Source organism: Melozone crissalis, unplaced genomic scaffold (assembly GCF_028551555.1).
Source record: "Melozone crissalis strain CALT ecotype California unplaced genomic scaffold, PUWL_Pcris_2 ptg000013l_1, whole genome shotgun sequence".
Lineage (NCBI taxonomy): Eukaryota > Metazoa > Chordata > Aves > Passeriformes > Passerellidae > Melozone > Melozone crissalis.
In genome coordinates, this window is record NW_026535791.1 from 7,617,509 (window position 1) to 7,635,073 (window position 17,565).

The window sequence follows — 17,565 nt, forward strand, 5'->3', positions numbered from 1 at the left end:
ATTGCTTGCTCATGGACATGGGTGTGAAGAGTTCGAGGGGATGTGCTGCATGAATCTCTCAGATCATTCAAAGTCAATTCATGAAAATATCAAAAATATAAAGGACAGCATAAATAAGCTTGGCGAGATCACAGGATCATGGATCGATCAACTGGCAGAATTCTTTGACATCTCTCCCATTTGGAGAGGAATCTTAAAAATAGGGTTTTATGTTTTAATAGTTCTCCTAGTCCTCATACTTGTTGTCCCATGCATATTTGCATGTTTAAAACATGCAATGAATCGGATGGCGAAAAAGATCTTTTTGGTGCAAACAGAAGGGGGAGATGTGGGATCTCAGTCTCTCAGAACAGGGGCGCAGGGTGAACCAGACCGCCCCTGGGGGGCTCGGGAGTCCTGGAATGTTGCCAGAAATGTCTGGTGGCTGGACTTTGATCCCACGTGGGAGATGACATCAGTATGAGGACGGGAGGATTTCACTGGGGTGAATGGTGAAGGGATAAGTTAATTGGAGTGTGAGATACAGGGTTTAAGATCCCTGTACAGGGGGGTCTAGAGAGGCAAGATGGAGGTATTGGGGCGTGCCCTTCTCCTTCTTCTTCTTCCTCTAGGCCTCCATCTTCTGTGGTGGAGTTGGCACTCCGGGATTGGACCTTACTAGGGGAACACTGGTTAATATGGGTAGAGGGTATTGGAGAAAAATGATAAATATTGTATACGTAACTCCGGGTATAAAGATAGACGACCGCCCCAGGGGCTCTCAGTGTGTGCCCATGGCTGACTGCTGAGCAGAACTCTGTCAGGCCAAGAGAAAATCTTTTAGATAAGCAATTAATAAACACCGAGACCGAGAACAAATCTGAAGCTTCCTCTCGTCCTTTCGAACCCGGGGGCCCAAGGCCATCTTTGGGCTTTTCCCAGACCATCTAAACAGCACCAAAATCCAACAGAAAGTCCTCTTTCTAACAAGCTGGGAATTTTTATTAATATTTGAAAGCTGTTAATAGTTTTTCCTCTATCATCTATCAAAATGTATCAGGAAACCACTGCTTAAACTGCCTTTAAAATGAGCAGCAATTGATGGTGTCCAGCCAACTTTCTACAAAGTCACTTCCCTTCATTTATTTTCTTTTTGTATTTGTTTTTTAAGCAGTGGAAGAGCAGAGAGCCAGTTACAGAGCTTGACTTGCAGTCAGTATATGGAATGGCCAAGAATGTCCCATGCCACACATTTATCTGCCATATTAAAAAGTCCAAATGGGCTTCCTGCAGCCCATCCAGGAGCACTGTAACTGACATCTAGGGTGATAAATTGATGGTTCACAATTCAATCAATGCATTTACAAATCATCAGGAGAAAACAGAAACCTATTTAGTGCAAATCCAAATATTGTGATGTGGGATTTACTCCTCTAACAACGTTCTCATTAAGTTAACACTTTGATATGTTTAACCTTAAAATTGACGTTGACTTTATAGATAGCAGACTTTATGAAGCATTTCTTAGTGTTTACTCTTTGAAAGCAAAAAATTTTCATAGAATTTTCTAATGCCTTAGAATGTTCATATCAGAGATAGTGTCCTTTGTCCAAAGGGACTATTTTAATTGCATCTTGGCTTAAGAAATTCTTTATCCCTGGAAATTTTCATACTCCCCATTTTCTTTCATGGGTGTCAGGCTGTCCTGTAAAGAGTTTATGCTATAAATTAAAATGAATCGACAGTCATAGACACAGGTATTCCATTTCTCATTGTGAGTAACTCAGTGCATTCCTAAGCATTGGTCCAAGGTAATTATAAATAATCCTTTCTTTCTTCCCATTCACCAGATGGTCCTTTGATCATGCAGTGTGTATTCATAAGAGCTCCCTTTCCCATATTCTGATGGTCGAGGAGAAAAAAGAAAGATTACATTCTCTTTAGACCATATTACCGAGTAAATCAGAGTGAATATAATCTGCATTCCTCACAAAAATGTTCTGTTTATTCTTCTAGGAACTATCCTTTTGATATCGTGACGCTTTTAAATTTGGTGCTGTTCAAGGCATCTGACACCAACAGAGAGATTTATGAAATTTCCATGCAACTTATGCAGGCATGTATCAGCTAATTTTTTTCCTCCTGCCCTTGGAGACTTTTTTGGTGAACTTCTTATGAAGTACTGTTATTTGTACATTAGTTTTGTTCTGAAAAGAAACAATCAGTTTTGTCCTGGCTATAAAAACTTACAAGAATATTTATGTAAAAATGAATGTTATCGTGTCTTTCATATTTGGAGCATATACTCTGAAACATATAGAGCTTTCTCTGATAGCTAAACTTCAAATGCTGATATTTCCTGATTTAATAAATTTTTATTATCATATTCCTTCTTTTTTTTCTTTTGTCTTTTATAGATCCTTGAATCAAAGCTTTTTGTTTATTCAAAAAAGGTAGCTGAGCAAAGACCAGGCAGTATCTTGTATGGGACACATGGTCCATTGCCACCTCTTTATAGTGTCTCACTTGCCCTTCTTTCATATGAACTAGCAAGGATGTATCCTGAACTTACCCTTCCACTTTTTTCAGGTACCTGTATTTATTTGACTTATTATCTCCTTTACATTTTTTACAAATGTTAGACTGCTACCATTTTGAACCACAGTTCTGTTTATAAATTTAGCTTGACCTGTTTTTATTCTGGTTCAGGTCAAATCAGATTTAGGAATCCAATATATATTTCCTAGAGGTATTCACACAAAGTACGGAAACCATCTTTGGGGACTCTGTGCCACTTATGTGACCTTGGGGTAACTTTGAATTTACAGGTGTCCTGAGTGAGTTAAAATGACATTGGCAAACTCTACTATGATGGGTTCTCATGTGATTCTTCTTACACATGGATTTACAAAGATCATCATTGTGAGGATGTATTTCTTCATTTTATATAAACATGACTTTAACTTTGAGCAAATTGATTGCCTGTGTCCAGTTCTACCAATGACTCAAATTACTCTGAGTGATCTCTACCTTTTGTTATTTGCCACATCTGCATGTCTCAGCACTTTTTTTTAATTTTACCAGAAATATATTTTTTTTCAAAATTACTGAAAAAAATGTTAATGCAGGAGCACCAATCAGAATTGAGGCCATTCCTGGGAACAATGATGTTTTGAGACATATCTATCTGGTTTAATAAATCTTATGTGTTGCTCTAGTTTTTAAATAGCAGAATGCCAATGTCTGTAATCGTGGGAATTTTTACTGGCTCTTAAAATCCCTTTATGTTGTTTTTACTCAGTCTGTAGGGGCTGGAGGGAGGGTAAAGGAACAATACATCACCCTTACATTTCTCAGTGCCCAAGATACCATGAGTTATAAATAACTGGTGTAGGGAAATTCTGATGGCTCATTTGTCATTAAGCAAATGCTGTTCATTATCTCTGTTACTCATGTTGCTGTAATGACTGTGTCATTTTAAAAAATCTCAGATGTACCAGATATTACAGTCCAAGTGAGACATCCTTTCTATACATCTAGAATCATGAGGAGGAGAGAACAGTGTGTGTCTTCACAATTTTTAAAAACCAGGGAGTGAGTTAAAAAAGGAAATGTTTGCTGTACTGATTTTACAGAAGAGTTCTGGTACAGAGAGATAATGTGGTTCACTTTGGCAGGAAACTGTATTTCTTATCCCAGATTTTCATAATCCCTTTGCCTTACAGTGCCAGGGATTTTTTTTGTAAACTATATAAAGTGCTGTATGCAAGCATTCCTGAACTGACAGCCAGCTGTGAATTTCATAGACATTCCCACAGGAATTAGGATCCCAATATATGCAAGATTTTTTTTTTTTGTAAACTCAGTATAATAAGTGCCTTAGTATTTAAAGTATAGCTTAGAAACCTGAAGGCCAGTGAGGCATTTGTAATCTGCAGAACAGTTCTGTATATTCTCCAGAAGCTCTTGGAATTCTAGAGTAACCACCAGTAACTGAATGATCCTTTTTCCTCTTTACTGACATCCACCTTACTTAATATACACCATGGCACAGTAACAAGGGTTGACTTTCTGTTTCTAAGCCCAGACTGAGTTAGTTATTTTAGACAGAAGATATGACCAATTGCTTGCTATTATGAAAGTAATTCCATGTTTCTCTTCAGGAAATTCAAGAACATGGTTTTTGTGCTTGCAGTGTGCAAAGTAAAAACTATCAGATAGTTTAACAAATGTCAGAAATGTGATTTAAACAGTGTATTTAGGGTTTAGATCATAAATTAATATGCTGTCCTTTTCAACTCTTACTGTTTTAGAGGTAAGCCAGCGATTTCCAACAACACATCCAAATGGAAGACAGATCATGCTTACCTATCTGCTACCATGGCTTCATAATATTGAACTGGTAGACAACAGACTGCTCCTCCCTGGCTCGAGCCCTACCACTCCAGAAGATGAACTGAAGGACAAGGAGGGGGAAATAGCGGTCACAAGTGGACTAAAAGGCAATGGCTGGGGCTCGCCTGAGGCCACCTCCCTGGTTCTTAATAATCTCATGTACATGACAGCCAAGGTAAAAAAACAAATCAAACAAAGAAACTAACCTGTAAAACTTTTGTTTCTTCCCTCCAGTACCAGAAATTTTACACTGGAACAGTCTGTACCAATCAAATAAAACCCGCTTAATTTTAGGAATACTTTCTAAATTTACAGTCCTCAAGAATTTATGTTCTCTTATGATTTAAGTCCTTCTGTGGATCAGAACCTAAATAGTTTTAAATATACTTAATGCTCTGAAATCTGTCAGGTAGCTATTTAAAATACTGTTTTGTAACTTTTTACAGCATTTCACTGGGGTTTTTTTTGTGTGAGAAAATGTTCTAAAATAACATGCTTTGGTTTGGAAGTCTGCATATTTCAAGGAATGTATGCCTATGATTCTTTGCAGTATGGAGATGAAATTCCTGGACCAGAGATGGAAAATGTCTGGAATGCTTTGGCCAACAATGAAAAATGGAGTAACAACCTTAGAATAACTCTGCAGTTCCTCATTAGTTTGTGTGGTGTTAGCAGTGATACCATCCTTTTACCCTATGTAAGTCTTTGCACTTTATTTTATTTACTGCTAATTACACAGGTTGTAGTGAAGGAAATGGCTATTACCTGCAGAAAATTAATTTCAGTATCAAAACCAAGAAATGCCAACATTCTCCCCAACACACTGTACAAAATTAAATAGCAGGGATAAAAGTGCCAGGAAACTGAAATTTAAAAAAAAGAAATGGAGTAGTTCGAATTCTCGGCCTGCAGCAGCAGAGCACACCCCATTGCAAGTGAGAGGTGGGTTTCTCTCAAGCAAAGAGAAACCTTGCATGTCTGTGAATGGGGACAGTAACAGAGACTGGCCTTACATTGCCAGAAAATGGTACATCCTTTTCTTTAGCAGACTAGAGCTTTCTGTGGGACATTTCAAGAGACAGAAGATAGTTAACCTTTCTAAGCTTAAGATATCAGCTTCTGCCTCTGCATGACTGTCATAGATTATCTAACAGTTGCTGCAATGTGCAACTCAAACTGTGCTGGATATTGTTATTATTCAGGTTAAAATAAAATCAGGGCTGTCTGAGAAAAACAGGCTATTTCCATTCCCATGTTCCTTATTGCTCAGTTGCTGAGTGAAACAGAATCTAAATTTAGTGAATTTTCCAGCCAAATTACAATATGGCTTTTTAATAGTTAGCCTCTTTCCATTTATTTCCCTGAAATAAAACTGAAATTTATTTAAAAAGCCTCATAAACACACTTCATTTACAGATACTGAAATAACAGTTTGCCCAAAGTGTATATAGTGACTGCTATGCATACTAGAATAAAGAAAACAAAGAAGCCTGGAAAAATCCTCAGAATGTTGTTGTTGTATCATAGGCATCACATTTGTTTCCTTTCATTTGTAGGGTTTACTGCTCTATATTCTCAAATCAATGTACATATATGCCTAGCTAGTCAAAAGTAGAAAAATTTGAAAGTGGAATTGGTGTAAGAAAAAGCTCAATGTTTATATGGAGGAAAACAAAGGGGTTCATCTGAAATGAGATCTTTCCCTCAATTGTTACAGAGGCTTTCCATTCAGTGTTGACCATGCTTTCAGCAGGAGGTTAGATGAGGGACTTCCCAGCTTCTTTCCAACCTGCCTCATCCTACAGTCTGTGACAGATTTGGGACTAAGGTGGTCTCCATCTATGTTGGCAGAGAGCAAATGGAAATCACCTGCTAGAGATAAGACAGAAATTGGGGGCTGTTTTGCCCTCATTTCTGACAGCTTACGAAAGGAACAGGGGCAGTTTTCTGAGAGGAAGGAGTAGTAGTCCTGTGCTGACTCCAAATGTAGCCTGACTGGAAAAGCCTGATAACCTGATAACCCTCTCACCTCTTGCCCAGGAGCCTCTCACAGACCTTATCCCCCATCCAGATACTTGCCAAGCCAAAGCTTTCAGCACCTCCTTTTTCCATAACTGTTGCCATGCCACAGCTCTGAGCAGCTTTTCCTCAAACCCCCTCCATTCAGTGCACTTCTTTATTAAATTCTTTTTTTTTTTTTTTGCCTCAAAGCCTTGGCTTTCTCAGTCCTGTCCTCCTCCAGGACAGTACAGTCCTCCTACTTCACAAAGAGAGCAGTCTGTTCTGACATCTCCAGCTTCATCTGCTCAGCATCTCCTATTTTGCCTGTGGCACTTTTCTGGTCTCCCACTCAGCTTCTCGTGGCTGGTGGCAGCAGCAGCTGACAAGGCTCCCCTGTGTTTTACCACCCAGTTAGTCTGTGTTCTGTAATGTTGAGTTAAAAGTCTGATTCTCAGATTTTGTAAAATCTGAAAAAGTTTTTAGCTTCTGTAGGAAGCCTGACTGTGCTTATGAGTCACTCCTTTGCTGATAGCTTTGTCTGGAGTAGGGAAATACACTGCTCTTATCACATGCATCTGCTCAGTGTTTTGCTAATGCCCTGGAGTTTAGAGATAAGAAATCCTACCTAACTCTGCTAACTACACAAGACTGCTGATACCATAAACATGTGTCTTCCATTATTATGCAGATAACAGATACACGTTAGCAAATAAAGATCATTTGGACAGTTTATCAGCAGTGTTCCAGGTCACCTGGGCTTAAAAGAGCACAGAGCTACAAAATTGCCAGTTTACCCATCTCCTTTAGGAGCCCCCTGTGCCTCGAGGCAGTCACTAGCTGCTTTGTGCCTTGGCCATCTGTTCTCCCTGTGTGGGTCCAAGCCAAAAGCATGCCTGACTCACATTTTTAAAATTTTTTTTATCATCTAAATTAATTGCTTTGTCTCTTATGTTTCCTTTAAGCATTTTTTCCCAGTGCCCCAGTACACATTGCTGAGCTGTCCATTCTTTCACTTTATGTAGTGAAAGATTTCTTAGAGTATTTACAGTTCAGAAACCTCTTCAGCAAAAACTCGTGTTGGGAATCTGACCCCTGCAGTGGTGAGAGAAACTGAAAATGGCACTGTGAGCCCAACCAGAAATGAGCCTCAGGAAGGAGATGGATTTGTCTCTGGAAAGTCCCTGGGAAATTTTTAGCACAGTAGAGTAAAAGAGACTTTGCATATGTGCATTTTCTCTAAGGAAAAGAAAAATGAAAGGAAAGAGAAGCAAGTAAGGAAGTTATTTTAATGGAAGTATTTAAGAGTATAAGAGCAGCAATACTTGGCAAGGTCAAAAGGCTGTTCAGTCTAATATATTAGCTCCCCTATATGAACTTGTTTAGGGACATCTTTAAAAAAGCAGGCAAGCACAGAGAGATATTCCCCATATGGTCTCCCAGCTCCACCAGTTTATGAATCAAGTGGTTTTGAGCTGGAGGGAGTCTCTGTCTTTAATAGTGATCAGGGTTTTTTCCCTCCAGAATACAGCTGAATTTGGTCTCAGTATCTCAAGAGTCCTCATTGCTGCAGTGCAGGTTTGAGATCTCATTAAAAGATTTGTAGAAATTTCCAGAGTGTCTATAAACGATACTCTCAGATTTTTTCAAATCAGGATACATGAAGTTTGTATACATAATTGCTCTGCCTTACTTCCATTAGCTATTACTTTGCTTACAGATGTGAGTAGCAATTCAAAGCCTGGCTTACTCTTTGTGGCCACAGCCACAGTTTTGTAGATGTGCATGTTACATAGTTATATACATAAACAATTCATTGTGAATGGTAAGCAAAAACTTTGAAGTAATTAAATCATAGAGTCAGTCTGCTGGGGGAATGATCTTGATGTCAAAGTGAGAAGTTTTATTTCTGTATGAACTGTATGTGGTTGTGGTATCGGTCCAGGAACAACACTTGCATTCGAGATAATTTTAGTGGCAGTGTAACACTCATTGATTCCTTTGGAAATTCACTTTGGTCAGAGTTTAACAGCTGCTACTTTGTTCAACAGATAAAGAAGGTTGCAATATATCTGTGTCGCAATAACACTATTCAGACAATGGAAGAACTCCTTTTTGAGCTGCAGCAAACCGACCCAGTGAACCCCATCGTCCAACATTGTGATAATCCTCCATTTTACCGTTTTGCTGCCAGTAACAAAGCCTCAGCTGCAGCTTCTGGTATGACCTGAATGTGTTTCCTTTATGCTCTCCCTCTTTTGAGTCTTCATCTCTTTGCAAAAAACAATCTCCTACTTTTGCATCCCTTCAGACCTGTGTACACAAAGTACAAGTATCAGGGCCTTGCTGCATGTCTAAATTACAGTTCTTTTTCATTCCTAATGATGTATATGCTTTGTTAACACATGCTTAATTATCTTAACTATTTTAATAGCATTTTACTAATACTTGAGGCTGTTCAGAATTCTGTCACTTTTCAGAAAACTCCACTCTCTAGTAGCTGTTTTACTGAGAACAAGAAATCACCATTGATGCAGTGAGCACAGCAGATGTATCAAGCAGTTTCCTGAAAACTGAGAGCCTTAAGGGTGTGGCAGTTCTGTTTTGAAAGGCCTTTTACAAGCTGCAGTAGTCAAATACACTTAAGAACCAACCCCACATTTAACCTTGTAAATGTTTTACCTGATCCTTGAAAAATAATAGACTATGTCTTGAGCATGAGCTTAATATAAGGAGTAGAAGGCCATCATTCTGTTCATCTATTTCTCAGAGCATGTGAACTTAACACCATCTAGCCATAGAAGCAGGTCCTGTCTGTAGGAGTAACAGTGTTCATTCATTCATGTATGCAAGTACCTGCAAGATGATCACTTGGACTGTAGCTGCTAAATCCCCTGTGAGTTATAGGCTTTTATTGCTTTGCAGGTGCTGTGTGCTGCATCTAACAGGTGCTCTTATTCACATCTCATTTACAGGAACCACCTCCAGCAGTAACACTGTTGTAGCTGGCCAAGATAGTTTTCCTGATGCAGAGGAGAACAGAGTGGTGAAAGAGAATGATGAAAGGTTTGTGGCTTGGGTTTTTCCCTCCAAAATGTATGTGTTTTCCTAGGCTGAGGATGAGATGCTGAAAAAAGTTCTGCATTGTTCTGTGAGGAGCTCTGGTGCTCAGATTGAGCCTAAGTGGCATTATTGCAGTATGCATAATTATTTTTTTTAAGCTATTCTCATTAGTCTAGTTCCTGACTCTTGTTTAATGGTAAAGGAAGAACTGTTAAATCTACATTCAATGAATTGTGCTAAGGAGGTCATGGTTTTTTAGGAATTATCCTACTAAAATCTTTATAAAAAGTCAGATTTGATCACATCGTTTTGATTTCATGGACAGTGAGTAAAATTTAGTTTGCAGATTTATATCATTGATTTCAAGGACACCTCCTTTGTCTAGGTGAAATGTTTTATAGAGGACAAATGTGGAAAATAACTTGCTTATAAATTATATATTCATTTTAGACTTCTGCTACTTATGGTACATAAGGTACATACTGACAAATCAGTAAATGCAAAGCCTAAAGGCCATCAGATCCTAGACCACAGACATATAGATTGTTTCTCTCATAGAAAAGCTCTTAGTTTTGCAAGAGAACTTTGGACAATCTATAATAGCATTTGTCAGTTAATGTATTAGTATTTCATTAGTCACTGATAGTCACCAGTATCACTTCAGTAGTCCAATGCTCCTTCCCTAAGGTTCAGGGCTTAGATGTGCTGAGGTAATTATGAGAGTAAACCTTTCTGTACTTCAAAACTTTTTAATTACTTACTCTCTCCCATTACAAACTAGAGTAGCATTTTGTCAGGTTAGGTAGATATGTCTGCTAATTTAAATGTAAGTAGAAAATGGCACTCAATGCTGAGTTTCAAATTGGTAGTAAAACAGATTTGACTCTAAGTGTTGTTCTTTAACATTTGCAATAGAAATGTACTTAAAAGGATAATAAAACAATTTTCTCCTCTGAATTTTTTATTATTCCTTACATGAATGTTTATGGCTGCATAGCTTTAAGATAAATTTTTATTCAGTTGATTTACAGCCAAATTGAGCAAATGTTTCTTACAGTAGTTCAAGTCAGGATTTCTGATCTTATGTAAGTTTTAAATGTGACTCAAAAAAGTTTTTAGAATGCAGATCTGCCAGAGACTTTATCATAAAAATGAAAGGAAAATTACAATGTCCTGATACTGGTATTCAGGATCCTGTTGAAAGACACCTCAGAAGAAAATGGAAAATAATTTGCCTGAACTCATTGCTGGCATTTGTTACTGAAGCTGGCTGTAAGTTGCATCTGCACTCCAAAACCAGTGTGTCAATCTTAGAATGTCCATTAATATGGACTTCATATGCCAGGACATATGAAATAATGAGGGTCATAAATAGAAAAACGTATTGGAGGGCTGACAATGCATTTTGTCAACTGCACAAGGAATTTATTGCATGCTTATGAGATACATGCTTTGGAAACAATGTAATATGTTGATGTATAGTGAAATACCCTGCACTAAGGTGTGTGAACATTAGTAAGAAATTGAATTGAATTTTGTCTAGAAAATCTTCAATATTGTCTTGTTTGATCCATGGTTATTTGTAATTAGTTTTCTGCTGGAGTGGTGATGCTTTTAGATCATCACTAGTGTGTGAGCTGTCAGAATGGCTCCTCTCATTCCACTTCAGGCCTGATTACCCTGGGAACACAAGGTGGAGGAAGTCGAAGGAGATCACTAGGATGAGTCAGCTTAGCATGAATCTAAGATTTGAGGACAGCTGTGAGCAGTTTGCTGTGGCTCTCATATCCCTTAACTTTTCTGTTAGGTCTGCTCTGGCATTTGCTGGATTCTCCTCTTGAAGGGTGATCTGCTGTAGTTTTCCCTGCTTGGTACCTGTGCAGGCTTGGCTTTGGACTTTCCAGTGAGTCACAGAATCACAAAATATTCTGAGCTGGAAGTGACCCACAAGGATCATGGAGTCCAACTCTGAAGTGAATGGTCCACATGGGGATTGAGCCCACAACCTTGGCATTTTTAGCACCATGCTAAAAAAAAATCACACAATTGTAGTATGAGAGTTTCCTTTTGCTAAATTTTAAAGGCTCGTGATACAGGAGCACACTGTTAGACTTCTCAGAAACTGGCTGCAAAAATGTTTTGTGGAAAGAATCAGCATTACATTCATTTGCTGTCTACTCCTGTGTAAAAGTGAATGCTTAAGGAAATGCCTTTTTTTTTTGGTAAAGATGAAGTCCGGATGTTTCATGTCACTGTTTTTAATGAAGATTTTTTTTCTTGTACTTGAAGGTTCAGTAATGTCATCAGAGCACATACCCGACTAGAATCGAGGTACAGTAATAGCTCTGGAGGATCTTATGATGATGACAAAAGTAAGTAATATTCAATTTGATGAAATTTCTGGTGTTTTCGTTGGAGAGGAGAACATTCTAATGACCAACAGAGCCTCTCTGTTTAAGTTCAGTACAAACAGTAATGTAGCACTATCATGCAGGGAGTGTCCTTATTTCCCCTTCATGTCTCGTTTAATTAATTTACTTCATTTAAGCTGGGTTCAGCCAAACCCATCTGAAGGCCAGAGAACTTCACAGAGAGCAGCAGCAGAGAATCCTCCAGGGAGTAACACATTGGGCCTTTCATACATGGCAAGGCAAAAGACTTGTAAGAGCATTAGAACGCACTTTGAGTTGTACCATTTGGCAGCGCATCCCTCCAAATCAAGTGCTGTTATGTGAGCATGAAAAGAGGCTCAGGAGTTTCCAAATATGAGGTCTTATCTCCTCATTAGCTTTTATATGCTCTCTGCAACCAGTCTTGGGCTGCACTGTGCAAACATGTGATAGAGGGGAGATGGGGCTCCTGAGCATGCTTCTTGTTCTTTATGTATTTCTGCTAAATGGGCTGTAAATGGACACTGGTGCTCAGCAGAGATTCCAAAGAAAACCAATTAGCTGTTGTACAATAGTACAAAACTGAAAAGCTGGATGGTTTGTCTTCATTTCTGGAGTGAATTCAATTTACAGATTTTGGCTAGGCATTAAGCAAATGTTAAAAAGTCAAGAGCTTGTTATTGACTTTGACAACTGGCTTATTAAAGCCAGGCCAAGTTCTATATCTGCCATCATGTCTTGGGTTGGTATTGTAGACATCATTTTGGTATGAAAAGTAAAGATTTTATATATTTTTTAATCCAAGTAATTTTTTTGTGATACTCTTCTGCAAAATATGCAAAGACTGTAAAACACAATACAATAGGATAATTTAATGTACACCAACAACTATTATTCATAGTTACGAAACACAGTATTGACAAAATATTGTGTATGTACAAACTTCAGTGTTTAAATACATAAGAAAGTGTGCAACATCTTAAACTCAGTGGGGTTTAGTACACTTGTCTTGAATTTTTTATGGCTTTCTAGTTCTGCAGCTACTTAAAATGCTTCACCAGATGTTAATTGAAGCACTGGTGCTAATCTCATCTGCATGAACAGTCTTTCAAGACAGAACAGCATTTATATTATCAGAACAGTCTCCACAAATACCTGGTTTTGACAAGAGCTTAGAGTGATAAAAAGTTTAAAAATGCTGAAATTTTCTTTGCTCTTTTGGAATGTCTCCTCCAGCCAGTGCCTGAATGTTTTTTCCTGCCTATACCTGCAAGTTTTATACTACTGTGAATATTTATGCAAAGTGTGCTTCTCACAGGGGTTCCTTTAGCAAGTATGTGAATACTTAGAGGGAAAATAAAATGTGTTTTACTTAGCTATTGACATTTACATAGAATTCTAATAAGAGAAAGGAATTTTTATATCTCTTGTCATTCTACAAGAAACATAATGCAACTTCCAACTTACTTGCTCAGACAGGCAGCCCAGGCTGCAAAGGATTTGGTGGTATGGCTTCTCCCCTCTCTCCAAGCTACTTTAACATTCATGTATTGCTGAGGATATAAATACAGAACACCACTCTGCAGCACACAAATTTTTTTGTTCAGGCAAGGATTGTATGTTTACCTTCAAGGTGCTTCTTTTCTTTTTTTTCTTGGTCTGCACATAAACCTGTGAAAACAGGAGTGAGGATCTAGGTCTTGGTGTGACCTTCATGACGCACTTTTCTGTGAAACACTTAAATTGGTAGAAATAAGTAGATCTCGTGCAGTGCTTTTTCTGTGAAAAGCATTTGACAAACATTATCTGGTTAATTCTGGTTAAGAATATGTGAAAATGCCATACTTTGCTGCGTTAAGTCATTTTATTCTTCTTTATCTGTAACTGATCTGTCATCCTCCAGAGAATCTAAATAGTAACCTTAAAATATAAAGTGTTTCTTAAAAGTCCAAGACTTAAAAATGGGATTTATAAAGTTGGCATTTTAGAAATAATTGGAGAACCAGCTACTGCATTGAAAGTGTCCTGAAGATCTGGAAATCTGAAGAAGTTTTTCTAAAACTAAGAAGTGATGCACATTAGAAAAATTCAGCTCTGATACTTTTGTAGGCATCAAAACAGTTTTGTTTCCCGTGGGAAAGCTGACAAGCATCAGATACATGCTGTTAAAAAAAAAAAGAAAAGGAAAATGCTGAGTTTTAAGCTTACCTAAAGTACAAAAGTGTAACAAAACAAAATAAACAAGCAAACAAACAAATTAAAACACAAAAAGAAGGAACAGAACAAAAAATAACACTAATTAAAAATTCATAAAAGGCAGTGTTTAAATGTATGTCAAAAACAGACCAAGGAAGGATACTTTCCATGGCAGTGTATCACAGACTGCCAGACCTCAAAAATAAAAACTGAACAGTGAGAAAATCGAGAGGAATGAGAGGTAACAAAATACAGAAGAGATGAACAAAACTGTGCAGCTGAGACAAGACAGAAAGTGGTGGAAATAACTTACTTGACCACATTATTGCAGATAAACAGGTGGGAGACAAAACCCTAACACTCATTAGCAAACAGCAGCTGTCACAATAAAGCAAAATTAAATACATCTTTGGGAAATTCAAGATATAATTCATCCCTGTTGAAAGAAAATTACCCTGAAGGTGTTTTAAGCACTCCTTCTGCCTCCTTGCTAATTCAGGACATTTAACTTCTTCCTTTGTAGCGTCACTCAGCAGGGCAGTGGTGAGGAGTTGCAAGAATGTGTCACTGGTACTCTGCTCCTTGCAGCAGATGGCTTCTGACAGCAGCTTTGTTGGCTGAACTTTTCCCTCGTTTTTGAAGAGAAGGTCTGTTGCTTGGTGCTTTGTGATCTGAATCCAGCACCACTAAGTGACAGCAGGGATTCAGCTGCTGCTCCTACCACTCAGTGCTGTCTGCCTGGAATCTCTTTAATTTCCAGCAGCATGAAAGAGGGATTAAAAATGCATCACTTGTTATTGAACACAGGAATTTGCAAACCTCTTGGCATCTTATCACATTGTTCCAAACAGCTGAACTCATATGTTAGCATAAAATCTCCTATAGTATTTTGCAAAAAAAGGTAATCAGAATTGAGTTTTTATGCTTTTTTGAATGCTTTTTCATGCAGATGATCCTGTTTCTCCATATACAAGCTGGTTATTGAATATTGTTGAAACCAAACAGCCACATCCCCTGCCCATGCCTTACAATGGAGGATGTTGGGCACCCCTCGTGGACTATCTCCCTGAAACCATCACACCCCGAGGACCCCTTCATAGGTGAGCAGTTTCTCATTCTGACATTTCAGACAGTGAGATGCTTCCTCTTAGTAGTTGACCAACACTAAACCAACTGTCCCACCATTCAGAACACCTGAAAGTCATACAGTCAATTTCTGCTGATTTCCAGTGCAAAAATCCACATGCAGTGAAAGCTCACAATTCTACCAGATTTCTACCAGAAAGCCTGTTTACAATGTAGGACATCACTGATAAGAATAAGACTGATGAAACAACTGAAACAGAAAAGGAAAATTTCTTTTTCCCATGCCTCTGTGCCTATTATTCATAGCACTTTGATCTTTTATTCTAACTAGGCCATGCATATTCTGAAGTTCCTATTTTACATAATTTGTATTGACAATAATAGGGGTTTTTTTCAGTAATGGGTACTTGTTTGCTTGATACTGTAAATAAAGTGCTTCAGCATTAATTGTACTGAGAAGAAATGCCGCAAATCTGATAATTTATAGATTGTGTATTTCTTCAGAAATAAGCATCCTGTTTGTGCTTTCCTGTTTCCAAGGGGTTTGAAACTGATGTTGTGATTCAACTTCCAGGTGCAATATTGCTGTTATCTTCATGACTGAGATGGTAGTGGACCACAGTGTGAGAGAAGATTGGGCTCTTCACCTCCCTTTATTGCTACATGCTCTCTTTTTAGGTAAGACCAGCAGAACAAGAAAGAAAGTATAAATGTACTCCCTCCTTTTACTTTAGTTTTGCTGAAGCTATGGTACTGTGTTTCTTACATGTTTTATGATTTCCTCTCTCCATCCTAAAAGAAAAACCTCAAGGCAGCTGCAGTCTGTCAGTTAATCTCAAAACTTCAAAGTTTTTAATATTTTGGCCAATTTCAGCCAAGTTTGCGAGGTGTGTAGAAATTTGAAGATTAATGACTTCCTAAAATATCTCTATGAAAATGTGTGGCATGGCCCCTGCAAGGAAAGGAGGTGAAACTCATGCCTTTGTCCAGCTTGGTTAGTGATGACAGTCTACACATACCTTGAACCTGAACAACACACACCTGTGCTGTCTCTTGCCTTTGCAAAAACAGTCTGTAAGAGAGCCAGGACTGCAGAGCTGGTGGAGGTAGGACACAGACCACTGGAAAGCAAAGCTTCATTAATTTCACTGCTGATGGAATACTTTATCATCAGTGTGTTCCCTTATGTACCTGGGCACTGAGGCATTGCTTTTTCCCCACTGCTCTGTCTGTTCCTGACTGTAGCACAGTTCATCTGGAGGCTGTTACCTTCCTTGTCCTGCCATTCAACATTACCAAAAGTGAGTGGCCTAATTTTTTAGCACACAAGGGTATTCAGCATTATAAAGCCATTCCCTGACTTCCATGGTTGATAAATAATAGTGTTCAGAAATAAACACAGGCAGTTGTGAAATAATTTATTATAGCTGAGATCACAGTTCACTTCTCATTCAGTCACCATAGTTACCATTAAGTATTCACAGTCAGCCTGGAAGTGTCTGCTGATCAGCAGGCAAAAAGAGATTAAATTGGGATGTTACAGCACAGTGGTAAAATGAAGTATATGTTGGAGAAGATGCTTGTTCTCCTTTACTGCTACTCTGTTACCAACTGTTCTGCTTAAAAAATTTTGGTGAAATAGGGTTTTGTATATCAGCACATTGATTTCACAAATCAAATAACCATTAACTGATCAAACAACATCTTTACTATGATTTGTAGCAAGTGTGAGAAAACTGGTACTTACACTTAGAAATTGTGACAAGAATAAATGAAGAACTTAAGAATAGTACAGAGCAATGTGACCTTTGCAGTTAAGATGGCTTTAAGGAGCCCTCAGGGAGCCATGCAAATAAACATATGAAGAAACAGAGTTATGATACTGGTAATCAATTAGAAAAATGTCATTAGTTGTTTTTGCAATAAGGTTTCAACATTACAGATTTTTAATAAGGAATAAATAGAAATTTAATAATACCATGTGAGACAATTCCTTGGCTAAAAACTATCAATTCTGAAATGTGAAATTAAAATTAAATGTAGCTGGTAACTAAATATAACTGATTTAGTGGTAGCTAAAGTGAGATCACAGCTTTCAGGCTTCAAGGTCAGTTCCTCTAGAGTTGTTATACCTCCTGTGGAAAATTTTTCTATTCTGCAGTAGAGCTCTTGTGATGTTGCAAGGAAGCTATGCCACACATTAGCTAAAGGTATGAATGTAATTAAAAGTTAAGTATTGCTATCCTGTTGGAATAGGATAGCAATAGCCCACGCAGGCAGATGCATCTGATTGAAAAGCAGACTGGAAACTAGTATGTTGGCTAGCTGGAGGGCTGGTATCCTTTAATTTATTGGAATAAGCGAGAAAATATTAAAATGAAAGAATTTTGCAATGTCTGTGTGTTTAATAGGTTATTGAATGGTTTGTAGTACTGTGGGTGAAGCAGGCAGGCAGACT

General features: G+C 38.0%; 1 protein-coding gene across 7 annotated transcripts in view; it reads left to right on the forward strand.

Annotated features, from left to right (window-relative positions):
- FRY (FRY microtubule binding protein) overlaps positions 1–17,565 on the forward strand; it is a 225,272-nt gene that overhangs the window by 158,588 nt on the left and 49,119 nt on the right. For all 7 annotated transcript variants that reach the window (XM_054272258.1, XM_054272257.1, XM_054272262.1 and 4 more), the window contains 9 exons: positions 1,996–2,095; positions 2,397–2,568; positions 4,293–4,549; positions 4,925–5,071; positions 8,424–8,592; positions 9,348–9,438; positions 11,725–11,807; positions 14,971–15,121; positions 15,682–15,785. In XM_054272258.1, the coding sequence (XP_054128233.1) occupies positions 1,996–2,095; positions 2,397–2,568; positions 4,293–4,549; positions 4,925–5,071; positions 8,424–8,592; positions 9,348–9,438; positions 11,725–11,807; positions 14,971–15,121; positions 15,682–15,785 (1,274 nt within the window). The remainder of the gene's footprint in view (positions 1–1,995; positions 2,096–2,396; positions 2,569–4,292; positions 4,550–4,924; positions 5,072–8,423; positions 8,593–9,347; positions 9,439–11,724; positions 11,808–14,970; positions 15,122–15,681; positions 15,786–17,565) is intronic.